At 40.3% G+C, this 23,751-nt stretch overlaps 1 protein-coding gene across 1 annotated transcript in view; it reads right to left on the bottom strand.

Annotated features, from left to right (window-relative positions):
- Positions 1-23,751, bottom strand: part of swap70b (switching B cell complex subunit SWAP70b) — a 116,628-nt gene that overhangs the window by 82,471 nt on the left and 10,406 nt on the right. The window contains exons 2-4 of the mRNA XM_073049578.1: positions 15,928-16,068; positions 7,146-7,322; positions 2,255-2,482 (exon numbers count right to left, since the gene is read on the bottom strand). Coding sequence (XP_072905679.1) covers positions 2,255-2,482; positions 7,146-7,322; positions 15,928-16,068 — 546 coding nt within the window. The remainder of the gene's footprint in view (positions 1-2,254; positions 2,483-7,145; positions 7,323-15,927; positions 16,069-23,751) is intronic.

Genomic DNA, 23,751 nt, shown 5'->3' with positions numbered 1-23,751 from the left:
GTGAAACAATGATACATGGTCCCTAAAATTTGGACATAGCCATCCCGAGTTTGAAAAGGGAAAGAAAGAGACATGTAATGCTCATGATTGCAACCCTGTCTATTGATTCTGAGTATCACTGTTCCAGAATATTCCAGGTTGGCTGAACCATGGAATAGCATGCAAGATCAAAGACGACCAAGATGAGAATTAGAACAAAGCAGCTAAACGTCGGTAGCAAAAAGTAGATTACAACTGCACATGGATATTGGAGAGACCAAATCCCCTTTAAGTTTCTTCTGTGTTAAAATATTACCTTTTTTCCCCCCCCAAGAGAGGAGGAAATATTACATTTGCAAGAATACAAAAATCAGGTTTGATGTTCCGTTAGGGTTTATTAAGGGTGATTGAGCATTTTTGGAGATATAAAAACAAACACATTGAGCAGCATCATCTTTTTGGTTTGGGGGTGGTTCATGGGGGGGGAGGGAAGGTGAGAATCAGTCGTTGATGTTTTGGGTTGAGATCCTGCATCAGGATGGAGAGAGAGGACATCCTCCTCAGAGCTTACTTGATATCTAATTTAGCTTGACATTGCTCTTGAGAGGAGCCATGGCTTTTTTATTAACCACTCAGTGGTGGGGCCAGAGCCGAGGGCTACATCATTCTCAATAGCACAGAGTAAAACATTATCGGTCAAAGTCACCTGTTTCAAAGAAACACCAGGTTATATAAATGGACACTGGTCCTTTGGCCCACCAAGTTCACACTGACCATCAGGCCCCTATTTATACTAATCCAATGTTCATATTCTCACTCTATTCACCATCATTTCCTACAGATTCCATCCATCACCTGCAGACTACAGAGTATTTTTATAAAATACTTAAAATCATGTTGTTAAATTGCATCTGTGAAGTGTACTGTCCAGTAGTTATCATTTCTCCTTTCATTACTCATCACATAGTGCACTGCAGATCAATGATCCAAAAGAGTGACTTGATTCCTTTGGTTACATGGGGTCTGCTGGTGAGCTGAGTGTCTGGGAATAGGTAACCAAATAACAGGACCCAGGAGTCTGTAAGAGAGAGCCTGGGAGCACCTGAGAGTAGGGTCAGAGAAGGCAGGGTGGGCCAGGTGAACCTCATCATTGAAGCAGATAGCTTATCTCCAATTAAGTTGAGCATTAATTATAAATGTAATCAGTTTTAAAATAGCTTGGTAATATTTTGCAGTCCCAGTAAACCTGCTTGCCTTTTGAAATTACCATCAAGGACATGTAAATGACATTACTAAACTGTGTAAAAGTGTATTCATTTATTACTATGGTTGGTGTTTACTTGTTATAAAGTTAAGCAAAAATTCAAAATAAATATGATTGATTTTCTCCACATTCACTGTTTTTAAGATTCTAACATTCCTAGTGATTTGTCCCAATTGCTGGTGCCAAAATGACAGAAAAAAATGCAGAAATATCAAGATCTTGACTCGCATTGCTCAACACTTTATTTATTCTGATTAAGTTCATCCTGCTTATGAGAGATTGGCAGGACATTTTGTAAATCAACATGCAAGAACATTAAAGTGAAAATGGGTCAGGAAATTAAGATGGAGCAGTGAAGAGCAAATTATTCTATGCTGGTAATTTTCTTTTCCCGTAATGATGCCGCATAAATAAGGTGCAGCTCCTAAATTGTGCCACAATGTTACAACAGAACACAACTGCTGACTCAGTTTTCTCCACCTATTAGTTCCATTCCCTCAGTCATCAAGAAGATGGAATAGAAAGCTAAAAAAAAAGCCAATGCAGTTCAAAACTCACAATATTTCTCTCCACAGAAGTAGTCAGAAAATAATAGGGACTGAATGGAGAGATCAGGGTAGCACCTCTACCAGTATAAAAATATCAGACACCAGGGGGAAAAAAAATCAGACTACTGGGCTCTGATTTCTACATAACAACCACAACAGGAACACTTGAAATCATGAACTTCACATTCCATCAATCCACTGATGCTTCACATATGACCACTAAAACCTTGACAGAAATATGCTGTTAATTCCTATGTGTACAATGGTTCTATTGACTAAGGACAGAGTGCAACGGTAAGTTTACTTCCAACAAAAATACTTGCTTTATACATTTTCATACCTTCATTTTCCAAGTATTTCACTTTGAAAAAAGAATTAGGGTGAAGACTATGGTAAATAGGCAGGATAAAATGTGCATTGGGATTGACCGATGACTTTTCTCAGTCATGAAAATTGCTCTTACCTGTTTTATCACATCAAGGATGAGTTCACAGTAAACTTCATTGATTGCCATTGATAATGTTTGTCTGTTCATGCCCTTCAAGTACAACCCTGAGCCAACTAGTCTGATGAATTCCCAAACAGAGAGGCCACTCTGTTTGGCTCCAAGTTGAGCTCTGTAATCTTCAAAGTTCTCCTGCTGCCAATTAATCCCCATTGCCTCGGTCAGCTTCCGGAAGAAATACTCTACCTGAGCAGTGAGAACAAGAATATTGTGTTAGCACAGTGATGTCCACAAACAACCTAATTTCATGCAAATTAAATAACTACTTCCATTTGTAATCAATTGATCTGCTTTGATGTCACTCAAAGGGAATTCAGCACCAAGAGGATTTTTTTTAAGAATAAGAGGGAGGGCGAAGAGATTGCTAGACTAAGACTGAACACAACTAACAAAAACGGGAGCAAACACGAGGAAATCTGCAGATGCTGGAAATTCAAACAACACACACAAAATGCTGGTGGAACACAGCAGGCCAGGCAGTATCTATAAGGAGAAGCACTGTCGACGTTTCGGGCCAAGACCCTTCGTCCAGGACCCCAGTCCTGACGAAGGGTCTCAGCCCGAAACGTCGACAGTGCTTCTCCTTATAGATGTTAACAGAAATGGGAAATAGTGGAAAGGTGGAGATGAGGGAAAAGTAGATATTACAGTGGGGAGACAGTGAGAGAGTATAGTCCTGTGCAGGTCTGTGGTCTAGCATAGCTTTTATGTTGTTTTACGTAGTCTTGTGTAGCTTTGTGCTGTCTCACATAGTCTAGTGTAGTTTTGTGTTGTTTCGTGTAGCACCATGGTCCTGGAGAAACATTGTTTAGTTTTTACTGTGTTCTGTACCAGCAGTTTATGGTCGAAATGACAATAAAAGCAACTTGAACTTGAAAATGTAAGACCAAAAGAAGGGATTTACTTTTTATGTTTATATTGCAATGTTTAAGACATAGCCTACCATTAATGCCTTATTGGCACATCCCTAAGACAATTCCATATTTCTCTTGGCCCTTGAATAAAATGTAGAATAAATGGGAATTACCAGGATTGGAAACAGTTACGATGGAGAAGACCAATGTCAGCAAACCTCTATTCCCACATGTCAGTTCCAACATCAAGACTGCAAAACTGACATGCGTTTCTGCACCATTATCCACAAGCAAATGCAAGACAACACTGACAATACTTCTCTCCTCAAAAGAAATCAACAAAGAATAGGAAGCACAATCTAGCACATTTCACAGGCTGGATTTAGTCCTTGATAAAAGCACATGCCCTTGGGAAGGAAGAGTGTTTTTTAATGTTTTCAGAAAGTCTGTGAGCAAAGGAGTAAGGAGCTGAGTGTAATTTCTCTTCAGCTGTAAAAATTAAACTTCCTCTGATCTAAATTTATAATCCAGAGAGCCCAGCCCCAGTGCTATAAGAGCTGCATTATCTGTAAATCCTCACATTTGTAAACAACATAATTCAAGTGAATGCACTTGTTCATTTTCAAAAAAATGAACAATGATCGTTTCTCAGTAATTTTATAAAGAGCTGTTTAACAGCCAGGGATGCTATAATCAGTGGAACACAAGATCTGGGTCACACACATATCAGAAGCAAAACTGCCTAAACTGTTAATACAGCAGGAAATAAAGGCTCTGTATCTGAAGGAAATCCTATTCAGCATTTTACATCAATACTTCGATCACTTTAGTTGAAAAGGTGAGAAGTATTTACACAGTTTTTGAAAGACTGTGCAAATCACAGAAAATCTTAACAGGAAATTTTTAACTAAAATCATAGCCTTGTAGACAAAACAACATCCTCCTCTTTGAGGGAGGGATTTAGAGTGGTGAGGCTGTGATTCATTCGTCCATCTTGCACTTCAGAGCATTGCATTCAGTACTTGGAGTAGTCACCTCCAAAATGAGGAAACCAAATACAAACAGATTAACAACTATGTGGAGCACCTCTGTTCAGTCCACAAGCCCCGAGCTTCCATTTACCGGTCTTCTTAATTCTCCATCCCAATCACACCTTTCTGTCTTCAGCCTTTGCAGTAACGCAACTAGGCCCGACGTAAGGGACAGCACCTCATCTTCAGACCAGACACATTACGATCCTCAGCACTCGGCACTGAATTCCACACTTTCAAAGACGTGGCCAATTCCAGCAGTTGTTTTCCTCACTCTCCTGAGTCTTCATTGATCGCTTGATTTGTGCCTCCTTCAGACAGAACATCTGCATTTAAAGGGCACTTCTTGGGCAGCACATCTTTCAGTTTCTCCTGGACAGCCTGATTCTCTCCAACTTAAAAGTTGTTTTTTAGCTCTTTCTTGATTCTGATGAAAAGTCATTGACAGGAAGCATTAACTCAGTTCCTCCTTCCAAAAAATGCTCCCTCATCTGCTGAGCATTTTCAATTTTTATTTCAGATTGAAGGAATGAGTTTGAACTAAACGGGCAATACCATCAATGCTGGGGAAGTGTGAACAGAAATAGACAGGTTGGGTTTGGAATTACCAAAATATTGAGTATGGAATTAGCTATGAATGAGAAGTAAGATAACCTGGAAGTAGTGATGAGTAGGCAGACAACCACTATGGTAAAGAGATCAATGTGGCAAAGCTGCAGACTGTCCGGCTGTGTTGGAGGATTTCCCAGAGAGTAGAAAATGGAATCAGTAATAAGGATGTACAGTTGTGACAAGAGCTGAAGACAATGCCGTTCTAGTGTACAGATGGAGGGGGGAACTCCCTTGCTTGTGAATCTGACACCACAGAGATAGTGAACTGGCTGAAATATAAAGCTGAACACATCTACATGGGAATCCTCATCTGTAATCATCCCACCAAATGGCAGGAAGGCCACGAGACAGTTGAATGTTTCCAAGTTCAATAAAAGTATTTGTGTGCTACCTTTGCACATTGCTTCTGATCATAAATAAGACACCTTACACTGTCCTGTTGGGATTATGTCAGATAAACTGTGGAGCTTTGCAAGAGAAGTTCACACTTTAGCAGTAAAATCTGCATTAGTCAGTTCAAAACTGCAGGAGTTTACCTGGGAAAATAAACAAACAGCATTCTAATGAAGCAAAAAAAACATACTGCAAGAGGAACCCAGCGGGATAGTATCTGTGGAGGGGAATGGACAGGCCAAGACCCCTCAACTGGACCGTTCCAATGAAGCTAAGCAGACACTCGAGAAACAGCACTGCATCTCTCCACCTGCACACATCAAGACTCAAAAGTAATCCAACTAACTTAGATAACTAGCTTTTCCCACGTGTATCAAAAATAGCCAGTTTTGATTTAAAGTCATCCATCAGTGACATTATCTCAGCTTTCCCCTCTCCTCCACAGATGGCACATGATCTGCGAAGTGTTTCCAGCATGCTGGCATGTTTCAGATTTCCAGCATACTCATTGCTTTTTATTCTGTCACTGCCTTGACTCACCTTCCTCTAGGCCCACTCTTACAGACAGGTCCACTGTGATTAAATAGACTCTGTTAAAATAGTGCCAAAAATAACTGCGTCATCTGAGCAATCCATCCGATCATAAACACTCCCTTCATTCTCTTTACTGCTCTTCTCTACAACCTGAAACATGTTTTCTCCCTTCAGTTATTCACAATAAGCATTAGCTCTGCTTTTCTCCTCACAGATCCAGCCACAGCCATTGAGTATTGATTTTCATTGCAGATTTCCAGCATCTACTTTTTTTTTGCTGATCCCTACACAAATTTACCTTCTCCTTAGCAATGGCTAGAAATAAAATATTACAATTTCCATCTCTTTCCACACATTCACAATTAAAGAATTAATGATATTTAATGATAACAAATGAATTAGTTAACAACTGGAATGAATTGCTCCTCGCACATTCACATAATTGGGTTTCAGTCACACCCAAATTCTCAAAGTCTCTTCACCAACTCTCTGACTCATGCCAAGAAGGAAATACTCATATGGGGAGGGTCAAGCACAAATAAAAATAATTCACCACAGTTCAGATCAATACAGCTCATCTAATCAGACAGCTTTTACACAACTGGTCTCTATATTCATTCCCTCCACCAAAAACACACAGTGGATGATACATATACTAAACTATGGTCTACAGAACAACTTGCTGCCATGTTGATGTCACTTCCTTCCTATTGGTTATTAATGTGTTAATTATGTGTGGACATAATAAAGAACTCCAGTTCCCAGTATGCGGTGCAGGCGGTTCACCGGGAACTGGAAGTGATGTTGGTGAACTTGAAGCGCACACTAAAGCGTGGAGCTGGAAGCCATGATTGTTAATAAATGTGCTAGTGTTTGAAAACCCTAAGTTCATCTTTTATAAAGAACAAACATAACAATTAACACCAAGAAAGACATGAGCAGTAACAGTGTCATCTACAAGCTCCCCTCCATTCTGCTGGATTTTTTCCTCATAGCTGATAACTTGATATTCTGACACACATACCCACTAGCATTGCCAAGACACTGTCATAAACTCTCGTACACTGAAGGGGCACATCAACATCTGAAGGCAACTGGCGATTGAGAAAATGTGATCATCAATAACTCAGAGCGCTTGATTTTTAAAAAAGTTTACATGTTGTACAGAGGCCTAAATTTCAGTGCCATGATGGTTGGACCTTCAACACCTCACTTAAGGAGCCATTTCAACCAGACAATACTAACTGCAAGTCATTTTATTGACTGCACATAGCAGAATCAAATCCAATCCACCCTAACACAGGATGGTTTTCAGACACTGATTGCGAAATAGCAATACGAAACAAGAACTATTGAAAAATGTTCACCTTGTGTCCAATAAGGTGTGAAAATCAAATTGTTGATGTCTAACTTTCTCAAACTTACCTCCTCTGGGACTATGATCAGCGGATACACATCTTCTGAGAGGAAGTTGAAGATACACCACACTTTAAAGGCATCTTCATCACTGATCAGTAAGATATTGCAGTTCAGATTTTTCTTGACAGACAGAGTCCAGCACATTCGGTTAAAGTCACTCTTATCAAAGCTGTTTGGTTGAACCTTTAAGAAGATAGGGAGGGCAAGGAAGAAGAAGAATAAAAAGTCAGGAAAAGCTATAAAAGAGGAAAAATACTAAGTAGTTTAGAATTCTAAGTTTTTTAGAATTTCTGATATTTCAATGGTCAGGGTTTTTTCCCATTTAAAGACAGTCTTTATTTTAGTTACACTTTTGAAATATGTTTTCTCTAAAGATTTATACCATATATTCTACTCAAGTACACTTCAAAAACAAACTCTTTAATTATTTCTACTACATAAGATTTACTTTTGAAATAGCCACTCATTAATAGAGAATAAAATAAAATGATTAGTGCACTGCTGGACCAGACAACATCCCTGGTAGAGTGCTCAGAGGATGTACAGACCAGCTAGCAGATGATCTCACTGACATCTTCAACATCTCCCTGAGCAGCGCCACCGTTCCAACGTGCTTCAAGACAGCCACCATCGTCCCCGTGCCGAAGAAGTCTTCAGTGTCCTGCCTCAGTGACTACCGTCCCGTTGCACTCACATCCATCATCATGAAGTGTTTCCAGAGGCTCGTCATGAGGCATATCAAGACCCTGCCGCCCCCCTCACTGGACCCCCTGCAGTTTGCGTACCATCCCAACCGTTCAACAGACAACGCCATTGCCACCACCCTCCACCTGGCCCTAACCCACCTGGACAAAAAAGACATGTACGTTCAGATGCTGTTCATAGACTTCAGTTCAGCATTCAACACAATCATCCCTCAGAAACTGACTGGAAAGCTGAGCCTACTGGGCCTGAACACCTCCCTCTGCAACTGGATCCTAGACTTCCTGACTGGGAGACCTCAGTCAGTCTGGATCGGGAGCAGCATCTCCAACACCATCACACTGAGCACAGGGGCTCCCCAGGGTTGCGTGCTCAGTCCACTGCTGTTCACTCCGCTGACCCACGACTGTGCTGCAACACACAGCTCGAACCATATCATCAAGTTTGCCGATAACATGACTGTGGTGGGTCTCATCAGCAAGAACGATGAGTCAGCTTACAGAGAGGAGGTGCAGCGGCTAACGGACTGGTGCAGAGCCAACAACCTGCCTCTGAATGTGAACAAAACAAAACAGATGGGAGCGACCACTCCCCGCTGAATATCGATGGCTTCTCGGTAGAGATTGTCAAGAGCACCAAATTTCTTGTTCACCTGGCGGAGAATCTCACCTGGTCCCTCAACACCAGCTCCATAGCAAAGAAAGCCCAGCGGCGTCTATACTTTCTGCCAAAGCTGAGGAAAGTCCATCTCCCACCCCCCATCCTCATTACATTCTACAGGGGTTGTATTCAGAGTATCCTGAGCAGCTGCATCACTGTCTGGTTTGGAAATTGCACCATCTCGGATCGCAAGACCCTGCAGCAGATAGTGAGGTCAGCTGAGATCATTGGGGTCTCTCTTCCCGCCATCACGGACATTTACACTACACGCTGCATCCGCAAAGGAAACAGCATTATGAAGGACCCCATGCATCCCTTATACAATCTCTTCTCCCTCCTGCCGTCTGGGAAAAGGCACCGAAGCATTTGGTGTCTCACGACCAGACTATGTAACAGTTTCTTCCCACAAGCCATCAGACTCCTCAATACCCAGAACCTGGACTGACACCTTACTGCCCTATTGTCCTGTTTATTATTTATTGTAATGCCTGCACTGTTTTGTGCACTTTATGCAGTCCTGGGTAGGTCTGTAGTCTAGTGTAGTTGCTGTGTGTTTTTTTTCTCTGTGTTGTTTTTTTACGTAGCTCAGTCTAGTTTTTGGACTGTGTCATGTAACATCATAGTCCTGATAAACACTGTCTCATTTTTACTATGTACTGTACCAGCAGTTATGGTCAAAATGACAATAAAAGTGACTTGACTTGACATTTTATTTGTCCAGCTAATTAAGCTTTAAAAATGTAATACCAAAACAAATTTTCTTCAGACCCAAACAAACTCATACAACCACAGCCTGCCACAATATACTTCAGCTCAAATGAAAATCAAATAATTTATTTCACTTTTGTAGTTAAAGAATAATGATAAATAATTTACTCATTTTTCAATTTCAAATCATATAAACAGTTAAAACTTTCAAGTGTTGGAGAAAAATAAATCCCTCCTCACATCAAATTCTCACTCCAATCTTTGCAGAATGAAATGACTACCAAAGGGTTAGTTAATTTTGGTCTCTCTAAATTCATTCTTAAATTAAAACGGCAATTTTTAAATCAATTCATTCCTTTTATGTGAGAAAATCATTATGTAAAATACACTTGAAACACTCCCTTGTATAGGCTTATCAGGGTAGCTACCACAAGAACCATTATGGTATTCCATCAGTCTTTGAAATCCCCTTATAAAAAGTTCAAGATAAACTTTCTGACCTACAACTCTGTATTGTGCAATTCATACCACCCAGCCCTGCTTGGCATTTAATTATAATGCAGATGAAGTTACATTGTCTTGATGAGTCAACTTGCTCTGCAATGTGCACACTACGCTAGTGAACAAAATCAGAGCCATAAACGGATGTGTAACATCACTAGCTGCATATGTTGATGACATTTTGATATTAGCAAATGAGAAATCAAAAAGAGTTTGATATTAACAGCCTGTCTATTAAAAGCAAAGTTCATACTTTAAGAAGATCCCAGATTATTTGAAACAATACTCACAAATTGCTTAAATTTCATTTTTACCACAGATTCTTATGGGCCAATTCTCTTAATTTCACTCCTATTTGTATAACTTTCCTCCCTGTGGTCCAGAATGCACCCTCATCAGCCCAAAATCTCGATAATGTGTGGAAGACATTAATTTCCCAAAATCTAGTGGAAGAGATGATGATTGAATTGATGATTTTTTTTCAATCCTTGGTTACAATATGTGCCTGAACAAGATGTTCTCTGATCTCAGTACTAAATAATTGCATCAGTGCCTAAGTTGAGGCTATAAATAATAATCTACTATTTCTCAAGAGGTCACAACAAAATACTTGATTCTATTGGTCTGCACCATAATAAAAGCTGGACATGGTGCCAGAAATATTAACTATCCTTGAGGTAGCTTGTTGTTGACTTTAACTGTATTTCTAGCCTATGCAATGTACTAAATTTAAACAAACCTGGTGCGAGAGAAAACAGCACTAAAGATAATTTAAATGTGAATCTCAAGCTTAAAATTCACAACATTGATGTAGAGCCAAGAGTAATCAACACACTAAACTTGGAATTAAATGCTTGAGTCCTCTAGCTCAGTCAACTATTCAGATATCTCTACCTATCTGTGTAAGGGTACGTTTTTTGGCTGTGGCCCACTGGTTGCCATGGGTTCAGGTCCTTCTTTAGGCATATGAATGTATGATCTAAACTGACTGGACCATGGTAATGAGTTCTACATTGTTGAGAGCAGTGAAGAAGAAAGAACGGAGGCACCATGCTGGTATCGAACCAATATAGAAATCTCCAGCACATTACAGTGTTGTGCCAACCATGTAACCTACTCTAGAAACTGCCTAGAATTACCCTACCGCATAGCCCTTTATTTTTCTAAGCTCCATGTACCTATCTAAGAGGCTTTTAAAAGACCATATTGTATCCGCCTCCACCACCGTCGCTGGCAGTGCATTCCACACACCCACCACTCTCTGTATGAAAAACATCCCTGACATCCCCTTGGTACCTATTTCCAATCACCTTAAAACTATGCCCCCTCGTGTCAGCCCTGGGAAAAACCCTCTGGCTATCCACACCATCAATGCCCCTCATCATCTTATACACCTCTCGTCTTCCGTCGCTCCAAGGAGAAAAGGTCAAGTTCACTCAAGCTATTTTCATAAGGTATGCCCTCCATAGTTGACTGTTCAAATGGCTGACTGCTCTGCCCACAAGTTGGCTGCCATATTGCACCTTGGTGTACTTGGAGTCTTGAAAAAATATAATATAATAGCAAGTCAACTCCTTTGATTCAAATAAGATCAGGTGGATTTGTTAAAGGGTTATTATCTCAAATATGCACCATTAAACCTTTTGCCCATCTCAGGGGTGGGAGTCCCACAAAATTGTACAGTAGTTACACATTTAATCTGCATTCAACATTTCAAATCTCACATCAACTCATCAACTAGGAACGTTAAGTTGCTTAACTGACTAAATCTTGAGAGCAAAGCTAAGATAATAGTGATGAGGAAACTCTCAGAAGAAAACCATCAGTTTTAAGGAAGGAAATCTAACATTGTTGCCTAATTCAGTTTCTCTGCAACTCTAGTGCTATATTAACGCGATTCATTTCAATTGCCTTGTGAACTGGCCCAGTAAGTCACCATGTTTAATGGTATTAGAGCCAGACAACAAATGACAGCCCTGACAATGGCATCAGAGTACCACAAAAGAATAAAGGAAGTTCCCCCTCCCCCAGTAAACTCAACTTACATGTAAACAAATCTAAAGAGTTTGAAAAGATAAAATTGCCTATCTTGTCTAATCATCCAGATAACATTACAACACAATGCTATTCACCCACTGGATTCTCAATATTAAAAAATATATAACAATAATGGGTTTCATCTCAAAAAGTAATATCTGTCATTTCAGAAAGGAGTCAGGTTACATCACTGATGATTGCACAACAACAAATAATGTTCTTAGGATGAATTGTTCACTTTAAAATCGCACTTGAATTTTCAATGTATAAAGAGTGTAATAGAAACTTTGAACAAATTACTCTGTTCTTGTAAAGAAACAGCACAGTTCTGTTCCTTACATTTTTTTTGAGTTCAAAGCAATTGAGTTTATTCATTACTTTATTAGATTTTAAAAAGTAGAGTTCTTACATTGTGCCGTATTGCCAATTTGAAACATCAACTGGTCTTTTTTGCCTTAGCAAATGCAAATCATTTGTTTATCTCAGAAAGCAGCAAACTGCCTATCATTTAACAAGGCACTGGTTGTTTGTAGAAGGCAATTATGGAGTAATGCCCAGACCTTTGCTTTTAGCTGGGTGTGTGACAGAAGAGGAAAAACGTGTTTCCTGAGGTTTACAAAAAAAAGTACAAAAATATTCTTGCAGTCATTACAAAACAACTAAGTAAAGAGCAACAGACATAATTTTTTAAAATGTGAGTAAAGGAGATGGGGACAGAAGGAAAAGTTTGGATAATTTTCAACTATTGTATTTACTCTCTCAATTCTCATAATATATTTTCAATTGTGAGACATGAAATCGGAAAAATTTATTCCCAGTTAAGAAATAGCTTTCTTCAGCTTTCTTTTCAAACACATACTTGAGATGACATTTAAATTAAAAACTAGGCCTTCTTCACTTTTTGTCAACTCCTTTGGCATCAATGTAAAGGAATGAAAAGTGGTGAATCTGTAGAATTCATTGTCACAGGTGACTGTGGAGGCCAAGTCTTTACATACATTTAATGCAGAGGCTGATAGCTTCTTGATTTGTCAGGGCATGAAGGGGTACGGGGAAAGGGCAGGAGACAGGGGATGAGAGAGAAAATGGACCATGAGGAAATGGCAGAACAGAGTCGATAGGCCAAATGGCCTAACGCTGTCCCGTATCTTATGGTCTTACAATCTAAAAGAAATCAGACAAGAAACATTAATTTTTCGCTCTTCAGAGACTCTGCTTTACCTCTACATGTTTCCAGCAGTTTTTGCTGCTACTTCAGATTTCCAGCATCTGCAGCTTTTTAAATTCCATCGAGCCACGTTGACTTCCCTAACATGTTGCAATTTTCTCAGTGTCTTCTACCAGGCACTTTATAGACCCGAATACCGATGATGCCATGTTATAAACACAGGAAATTCTGCAAATGCTGGAAATCCACAGTAGCACACACAAAATACTGGAGGAATTCAGCAGGTTAGGCAGCATTCATGGAAATGAATAAAGAGTCGACATTTCAGGTGGAGACCCTTCATCAGGACTGTCATAATATCAGGATGTCATGTTAATTGATCCCTTGCTCCCTATTTTCTGACTCTTGGGGAGTTGATAGATTTGCAAGGCTCCAACCTAATGGAACTACACAGTCTAGGAAATATGGGAAGATCATCATTGAAATGTTCAATACCTTCTTTTAGAAACTTAGGTTATGGACATCTGATTCAGGGAATTTGTCAGCCTATAGTCCCATAAATTACTCTAACTTCTTTTCTTTAGCATCTATTATTCTTACATGACCTTCAACACCCAACAACATCTTATAGCCTGCTAAGTACATTCAATATATAATGAAGGACATAGAGCAGACTATGTGTGCTTAGCAAGGTCTCACAGGTAGCAATGTGATACTACCAGATATGTAGACAAAAGGATGACTTCCTGTCCCTTTTTTATTGAAATAGATAGGAATTTTGCCTCAGCATCTCTAACATTGACCTGAGAGAACAGACAAGGCACCAGTTTAAACTGTCACCCAATTGTGCACCACTTCCTGGTACTTCCCTGAGACTCTAGTGCTCTGGAATAGGAACTGAATACACAGAATTGTCATGGGTTTAATATCACCAGCATATGTTGTGAAATTTGTTAACTTGGCGAAAGCAGTACAATGTTGTAATTATGCGGGTGGTGGGAAAATTATCCCTCGTGTTTTTTGGTCTTATTACTGGAGATTCAGTGCAACATGAGTCTGCCACTTTGACCTGGCCCATACCTTCATTAACCTGGTCCGACAACTTGCTTTTACTGGGATCTTCCTCCTCCTTACACAAGTGCTAAGGTTTATGGTTATGAATATGCTAAGGTGGAGAAGTTACTACTTATGGTTGGTGGAGGAGTTATCACTTATAGTTGAGGGGATGATGTTGTATTGTAGGGAATGAGTGCTCAGGTGAGGGGGAGTGTAGGCAAGGGTTGGTTTGGGTTTATTAGGCTTAAGATTATGTTAGGATTAGGTCATGATTATACAGGAAAATTATCCCTCGTGTTTCTTGATCTCATTACTAAAGTTTTCATACCTATTGTACTCTTGGATCCCTTAATTTCTAATACCCTTATTGTACCTTCTAATATGAGGATAGGTAAAAATTGTTTATCTCCCTTTGATCTAAGATAATTTTTCCAATCTGAGCCTCATATCTGATATGCCTGTGATATCTCCCTTGTACATATACACGCAGAGACCATTTCATTAGGTATACCTGTACACCTGCTCGTTAATGCAAATATCTAATCAGCTAATCATGCGGCAGCAACTCAAAGTATAAAAGCATACAGGCATGGTCAAGAGGTTCAGTCCTTGTTCAGAGTAAACATCAGAATAGGAAAGAAATGTAATCCAAGTCAGTTTGACCAAGTGTTGGTGCCAGGCAGAGTAGTTTGAGTATCTCAGGAACTGCTGATCTCCATAAGACTGTAAGAAATAGGAGCAGAATTAGGCCATTCAGCCCATCGAGTTTGCTCCACCATTTCATCATGGCTGATCCATTTTCCTCTTAGCCCCAATCTCCTGCCTTCTCCCCATATCCCTTCATGCCCTGACTGATCAAGAATCTATCAACCTCTGTCTTAAATATACCCAATGACATGGCCTCCACAGTTGCCTGTGGCAACGAACTCCACTCTGCACCGGCTGTCCATTTCCATTCCTTCTCCTGACAGTCACCCAGTTACCTGCCTTCTGCAACATAGGGGTGACTACCTCCCTGTAGCTCCTCTCTGTTACCTCCTCATTCTACTGTATGAGCCAAAGGTCATCAAGCTCCTGTTCCTTAACATGCTCTCTGAGGAGCTGCAGCTCGGCAGGCCTGGTGCAAATGTGGTTATCCGAGAGGCTGGGGTCTCCCAGAATTCCCCCAGTTCACACACAGAACAAAACATAGCCCCAGGGCCATTCTCACCGCACTGCCTGTGCCCTAACAGACCAGGAATGCAGAATAAAGAAATCTGGTGAGATTTTCACACACAACTGGAAGAGCTTACAGAGAACGGTGCCAAAATAAAAAGAGAACACCCAGTGAGCAGCAGTTGTGTGGATGAAAATGGCTTGCTAATGCAAGAAGTCAGAGGAGAATGGTCACACTGGTTCAAGCTGACAGGAAGGTGATTATGGAACCCGAGGAACCACATGTTACAACAGCTCATGCAGAAAAACGTCTTTCAAAGCACAACACGCCAGATCTATGGATAGGTTACAGCAGCAGAAGACTATGAACAAACAGAAGTGCCTAACATATATATCAACACATACTGTCAGTACCTAATAAAATGGCCACTGAATGTATAACTTCTTTCTCTGTTTTTTTTCCCCTTAGTTCACACTCTCACACCACAGTCCCCCACTGTGGATTTCATAGTGATCATAAACATTCCCAATTCTCACGCCTTTCTGGCAATATTACAAGGCTCTTCTTTTGATTGAGTACAATCCTTAAACTCTGTAGTTAGCTGTGGATGAAGTTTTTTTTTCACCAATTGAAAACACATATGTTTAAAAATCCAAAATATTGCTTTACTCACAATTAAAAGGCTTCAATTTTACTATGAGTTGGCTTTCCATTAGACCACATATATTTTTTAAAACTCTATATTTGTAATATATATCAGAGTTTAACAGGTTTTTATACAAACATAGAAAATAAAATACCTTATCCAAGATAAACCTGTTCAAATACGGCATGTATCCCTGGTTGGAAACCGGGCCTTCATCATCGTCCTTAAAGTGGTTTTCCAAAGCCACTGGATTGTGAGGTACTTTCAATACTGTGCACAGACTGTGTGAGAGGACCTGTTCCAATTAAAAAGAAGTGTTTAAGAACTATATCCTCCGAGTGACATGGATACAAAAAGCAGATATGGTCTCTAATCCTTGGAAAGAAAATCCAATTTGACTCAGGGTGCTAGTGTTTATAAACAATAATCTGCATTACTATAGCACCTTTCATGACCCCACCAGCACTATTTAAAGGTTTCTTTCAATGAACATTTAAAATTGCCATGCAGGTACATTTGAAAATTCATGCTCAGTTGGGTTGTAACTGAATAGTTGGAGGGCCAGGGAGTGTTGAGGGAGAAGAGAGTCCGCAGAAGGACTTAAGACATCAGGGGAATGGGCAAAGTGTCAGATGGAACATAGTGTAGGGAGGTGTATGGTCATGCACTTTGGAAGAAGGAGTAAAGGTGTAGACTGAACAGAAAGAAAATGCATCAATCGGAAGGTACAAAGGGACCTGGGCGTCCTCGTGCAGGATTTCCTAAAGGTTAACTTGCAAGCTGAGTCAGCGGCAAGGAAGGCAAATCCAATGTTAGCATTCACTTCAAAAGAACTAGAATAAAAGAGCAAAGATGTAAAGCTGATGCTTTCTAAAGCATAGGTCAGACTGCAAATGGAATATTGAGAGCAGTTTTGGGACCCTTGTCTAAGAAAGTATGTGCTTCCATTGGAGAAGGTCCAGAGGAGGTTCACAAGAATGATTTGAGAAATGAAAGGGTTAACATACGAGGAGCGTTTAATGGCTCTGAGCTTGCATTCATTAGTTTAGAAGAATGAGGGAGGGATCTCATAGAAAGCTATTGAATATTGAAAGGCCTAGATAGAGTGAATGTGAAGATGATGCTTGCTATAGTGGGGGACCCTAGGACCAGAGGGCACAGCCTCAGAAGACAGGGACATCCATTTAGAACAGAGCTAAGGAGGAATTTCTTTAGCCAGATGGTAGTGAATCTGTGAAATTCATTGCCACAGATGGCTGTGGAGGCCAAGTCACTGGCATATTTAAAGCAGAGGTTGATAGGTTCTTGATTAGTCAGCCATGATGGAATGGTGGAGCTAACTCAATAGACCGAATGGCCTAATTCTGCTCCTATGTCATACAGTCTTACAGACGTGCTTGGTGAGTTGTGCTAATATAGTGACAGATAGTCCCACTGATTTCAATAAAAGTGAGTTACACCACCATCCAGCCACTTATTCAACCTACTGACTCAATTCCACGTATTTGCGACTCTCGGCCCAAAGTCTTTGCAGAGTAACAGTTCAGCACAGATGAGATGGCCTAAACAGCCTGTTTTGGTGCTGTGGAGCTCTAGGCCATCTCATCTGCTTGTGAACTTTGATCCCAGCTCTGGAGGCTATAGCACTTTTATTTATATTGTTTGATTTCTATTTATCAATTCCTTTCTTAAAAATCTAAAAGCTTGCGAGCTTTGTCGTCTCATTTGTAAAAACAAAATCTAAGAGCACATCTTGGTTGTTGGGCAAAATTGAGGGTGGTAACCAGATCGTTCTTTGACTTCAGATTTCCACCTGTGAAGTTACAGTGAAGCATGGGGCTTCGTAATAACTTTTTAACCAAACAGCAAAGTCAACTTTATCACAAATTGTGCAATAGCCGTGGTGGTTGTTATGTTGAAATTGCAGGTTTTCAGGATTTAAATTTTGAATTCTGAAGTGAGTTCTGACTGAGAGGGGATGGGACAAGGGTGGACAAAAAGGCTGGTGGTCACAAAAGATGAAGTTATGTCCAAAACCAGAACCAATCTTCAAATATTGTTAGTTAATTCAAAAATAAGAACTATCACCAAGAATTTTAAGCAAAAACACAACATGCTTGACATACTCAGCAAGTGAAGCAGCACATGCAGAAAGGAAGCACAAGTTTAACATTACAGAGTGACCCACTGACTGTGGAGGCCGCTGGGGTGGAAAGCAAGAGAGTGCGACCGGGAAATGACAGATGAGTTGAGACCCTGGTCAACTACGGTGGAGAGGAAACCATGGTTATGGAAAAGGACAAGAGAAATCTGGTGTGGGAGGTACAGCCATCAGAACACATGCAAGGGAAAGAATGGGAGAATGGAATGGAATGCAAGACCCACAACCAATGGAGAGGGAAAGGTGTGTAGACCACCTGTGCAAGTCCATACTTGTTCCTAACCTGCATCCTGAAATGGAAGTAAACTAGAAAGTAAAGGGAAGAGTGAGGAGATAGCCCATGTGAAAGAGAGGGCAGGGTGGAGCTGGCAGCAAGGATGAATTGTACGTGAGAACAGGAAGTAGGAGTGATCAATGGACGAGGAAAAAATGGGTGCCTGAGAAAACCGAAAGTAAGGCTATTGCTCATACCACACAAAGACATTCAAAGGCAGAAGTTTATAATGTTGCCAACAAAAGCAGCAAGCCCGAGGATCAGAAGCATTTCAGAATTTGACAAGGGAGGACCATAAAACTGACAAGTGGAATTTGAGAGCAACATAGTGAGAAACATATTGTAAAAGAATTGTCAAATTTCTATAGATATGTGAAAAGGAAAAGATTACCAAACAAGAAGGGCATTTTACAATCTGAGGCAAGAGAAAGTATCTCCAGAGAATAAGTTGACTGACAGGTGAATTACATAAGTCACACAAGTCATGGCCTGACTGGTCCATGCTGATAAAGATTCCCATCTAAGCTGGTCACTTTGCCCATGTTTGGCCCAAATCCACCATTGAGGGCATCTTCAAGAGGCAGTGCCTCAAGAAGACGGCATTCATCACTAAGGACCGTCACCATGCCTTCTTCTCATTTCTACCAACAGAGAGGAGGGGCAGGAGCCTGAAGTTCCACCATCAATAATTTAGGAGCTGCTTCTTCCCCTCTGCCGGCAGATGTCTAAACAGTCCATGAACCTATGGAGACAAACTTGTTATTCCTTGTTGTTTTTGCACTATTTATTTATTTATTATATAATTTATAGCAATTTTGTCTTAGCATTGTACTGCTGTCACAAAGCAACAAATTCCACGTCAAATAAGCAGTGATAATAAACCCAATTCTAATTCTGATTTCCCTTTAGATCTTTCCTTCCCATTTATCTTCCCAAGAACCTTTTAAATGTTTATTAATGTATATGCCTCAACCACTTTCTCTGGCAACTCGTTCCATGTACCGACCACTCTCTGGGTGATAAAGTTGCCCCGCAGGTTCTTATTAAAACTCTTCCCTTCTCTGCTTGAACCCAAGCCCTCAATTTCCTGATACCCAATCCTACAAGATCATCCCTCATTCTCCAACAACAACTTCATAAATCTCCTCTGCATTCTTTCCAGCTTTATGATGTTGTTTCTATGGCAAGGTGGCCAAAACTGAACCTAATACATCCTCATCAATGTCTTGTACAAGTGTAGCAACATCCTAACTTTTGTATTCAGTGCCTAGACTGGGGAAGTTCAAGGTGCCAGAAGCCATCTTTACCACCCTGTCTACCAGTGATAACACGCTCAGGGAACTAAGTACTTGCGCTCCTAAAAAATTTGCGTCTGCTTTCACAGAGGTACAGTAAAAGTTTTATATAATTCCAATCTAACATGAGTAAGGAGCTGAAAGCAGTTTTTGGAAAATACTGAAATCTGATAAATCTCCAGAAATCGATGACCTGCACCAACTTCAAAACTGGTGGCAATGAACACAGTGGATACACTGTTTTTCATGTTCCAAAAGTCTGCTAATTCTAGAACAGTTCCCATGGATTGGCTGGTAGGAAATGCCCCAAGGATCAATATTGGATGAGTGCCACCTGTATAACCATGATACAAAAATGGGTTGAGGAGGCAGAAGAGTTTCTGTGCCATATAGACAGGTTAAACGAAAAGATGAGGACAAGACAGATGGAACACTACGCAGGAAAGTCTTAGGTCATCCACTTTGGCAAGGAAAATTTTAAAACCAGAATACAGCTTAAAGACTCAAGCACTGTGGTAATATTACAAAATCTGGGACTTATAAACCAGTCTTAATACCATGACAATACTTGTCACTAGTCACTTTAGAGAAATATCAAAAGGGTGTCAAATGATGCAAGAGCAGTTAGATAAAATCCTGTTCAAAGCTTTAATGAGCATCTTAAATCCAGATCAAATGTAGACGAACATGAAAAGTTGTCGTAGAAAAGCAGCATCGATCATCAAAGACCCTCACCACCTAGGCCATCCTCTTTTCTCACTAATGCCATCAGGTAGAAGGTACAAGAGCCTCAGGAATCACACCATCAGGCTCTTTGTACAGAATGGGGTAACTACACTCATTCTATTTCCGGTGTTCCCACAGCTGATGATTTCACTTTAAGGACACTTTTAATCTAGATTTCATGCTCTCATTATTTCTTGCTATTTATTTTTATCTGTATTTGTACAGTTTGTTGTTCATTGATCCTGTTTACAGTTACAGTTATTTATTCCTAAATATGCCCACAGGAAAAAGAATCTCAGGGTTGTATGTGGTGGCATGTATGTACTCTGATAATAAATTTCACTTTGAACTTTGAGAGATTTTGGGAGAGGTTATCGCCAAGGCAACTAAAGCAACAACATGAAAGGCAGGCTGAAAAGTATGGACATCCAAAAAAACTAGACTTGGAATTCTGCAGATTCAAGGTGTCAGTAGAAGGGAAGCCAACACAAGCAGAGGGAGGCTGGCTGAGCAAAACAGAGTCTTGGATTAAGCTCAAGTTATGGAGCTTGAGGGTTACGGCAACAGGTGACCCTCATCCATCTTCTTGTACCCCCCAGTGACAATGTGGGACATATGGATTTGCAATACTCAGTTTTGTAACGGAAGCAACATGATTCCGCACTCTGTGTTGCATGTCAAACCTGCAAATACTCTGGATCAGCCTGAGAGTCGTAATCAAGAGATTTTTTTTATTAAACAAAATATACTTCATTCAAAAATAAAATTATGTACAATAAACCATTCAATGACTCTCAGTCCTTTACAAATGTTTCCATTACAGTCTTTACATTCCCACACTTTTGCCACCCAGGTGGCACTCTGTTACTTCATATTTACATACACTTGTTCAGGGGTATACACCCCCCCCCCACCGCCCCTCAACTCCTGCGCGAGAAGAACCCTAGACTGTGGTCCTTCCCGACCGGGCCCTTGCGGTGGCGGCACCAAGTTTGAGTGCGTCCCTCAGCACGTACTCCTGCAGCCGAGAATGTGCCAGTTGGCAGCATTCCCCCACGGACATCTCCGTGTGCTGGAAGACGGTTCACTGGGAATCAGGCCAGGTGATAAGCATGCACTGAGTCATCGGGTGTACAATAAAGAGGGATTTTCCGGTTGGTCATTGCAAGTTGACAATGTAATAATGATCAGGGAGGCACAGAACCCGCACGTATTTGTGGGGCAGCTCACATCCACCAAGTCTGGTCTCCTACAGAGTTCCTGCTGCCAGCACACTTGAAGTGTCTGCTTTTATATTCATTCCTTACCAATTACAATGTTACATTCCAGTGCCATTGGTTGTAGATCATGTGCCTGACCTTTAACACCTTCCTATTGGCTCTGCTCCAAGCCAGCGTCTATTTACTGCCTTCTTCTTCCCAGCAAGTGACAATCGGGAATTTATGGCTCTTTTTTCTCAATCAGCAACCAGTTTGAATCACACAGAACAGATACAGACCCCAACAGTCAAAAACCCGCATGTTATATCCAACCAAAGACCACCTCACAAATAACTTCTAATTTGGAAACTATCCGTAGTTCAGCAGATTACCTGAGGCATCATTGTGTCAACTTTAAAACACTGATCAAGCCAAGTGACTTTAGCTCATAAAATAGAGAGCACAGTCTCTTCATAAAATGGCAACTCCTTCTCCTTCCTCATGGCAAGAACAAAGGCAATTGGTCTGTATGCTTCCATTGTCCTGGATTCATTTAAATTCACTGATTTGTAAACTGTAGTTCTTTCTGGCCAAGATCCCCCTCCTCTTGATCCAAACATATTTATCTTAGGATCATTATCCTTCTCTGTTCTATTGACTACTGATAAGACTACCATGAACCCCCAGCAGGTATGCAACAGTTACACTATACAAAGATAAAAGTACCATTTACTTACGAAATTCATACACTCTGTCTACAATCAGCTTCTCTGTAGTACAAAACCATCATCCTCTTGCTTTTGCACAACTTCAGCCTTCCCCTGCTAAGGTGATACACATTGAACACCACCATTAACAGGGTACATATAATTGATAGCACCTCAGCATACAATACTATCCTCACCCATGGATGTACTTGAACATTTGATCCCCAAATCCAAACCTTATCCCACGAGTCTGAGTCACTCAATATTTCATTTGCTTTATTGTCATGTCCTAATAACTCTTGTATGTTTAGTCTATTGATGGATTATCTCCTTTGCCTCCTCCACAACTCATGTCCAGTCTACAGCCAAATAAGTTGGCAACTCGGCAACAGCGTAATCCCACAGGTACCAATCCATATGAGTGCGTTGGATCTTGAAGTTCTCCTTCATCATTACTGTGTCTCCTGTGGCTAAGGCAATAGCTAAATCTAAAGTCACACTCACAATTACAACATTGTGACTTTCCAAAGGACACTCTTTCCATCCCTTTGTATAATATGTCTGTCCCACCAATGCACTTCGTAAGAAAAGCTCATGATTTACAGGTAGAATAGACAATGAACAATTCTCATGAGTACTGAAACCAGAATCTAAAAGTTTTTTCTTGTCATCTCCTCTGGACAAGCCCAGTGGTCTTCCCCTTTTAAATCCATCCCTTTCCCGGGACCATTCATAACAATAGCATGTGTTGGTAGGTTACTTAAGAATATCCAAGTCTTCTCATGATATTAATGCACAATGTGAACTCTTTTCAAAGAGTAGATTCAAGTATTTCCATGTCAGGGAATATGAAATACCACACTGACATAAAACCTTCCTTTACTGTAATCACAGGTACCCAGTACTCTGTTGATTAATATTAGACTTCTAATATGACACAAGGGCATTTTTCCCCAACCCCTTCATTTAGTTGCTCATCTGACACCCAATTTGGTGCTTTACGTGCATCAAGTTGTAATAACTTTGTGCCAATCATGGCGAGCAAACAATTAGCATACGTAGCTCAAATCTTAGCATTATGCATTCCCTTAGAAAGGAGGTCTATGTAGTCAATTATGAAATTTGTTGTATCTTGAAGAGATGTATCTGATTCTGCTAACTTTCTCCAGTAATATCCCACATTTTCTGTTGAAGAGACTATGTCTGGTTTCCTAATTCTGCTATATCTAAAACATAGACATTGCAAACATTGACCCATAACATAATTCCACTAGTTCCAAAAGTCCCCTCTTCTTCTAATTTTGATGGCTTAAACTCACTCCTGCTTAGTTGCCTCCCAAGAAAATAACTACCTCGTTGTAGACGAACACTATTCAGGCACAATTATTTCAGTTATATTAAAAATTATCTGCATATGCTGGTACCAAAGTGACAAATTCCCCTGTATCTCCCAACACTAATCCTATCCCTTTGTACTATACTGGGTCTCACTACATCTAGACTGGTGTAGTTCCAGTTGCTTGAGGTTGTGGGGTTGTCAATTTCACATTATTCCCATCATATTGAGTTAAACCTGTGACACACACATGTAATTTCTGCTCTTATTTCCAGTTTCA

Source organism: Hemitrygon akajei, chromosome 6 (genome assembly GCF_048418815.1).
Source record: "Hemitrygon akajei chromosome 6, sHemAka1.3, whole genome shotgun sequence".
Classification (NCBI taxonomy): Eukaryota; Metazoa; Chordata; class Chondrichthyes; order Myliobatiformes; family Dasyatidae; genus Hemitrygon; species Hemitrygon akajei.
This window is presented reverse-complemented; position numbering and strand designations above follow the sequence as displayed.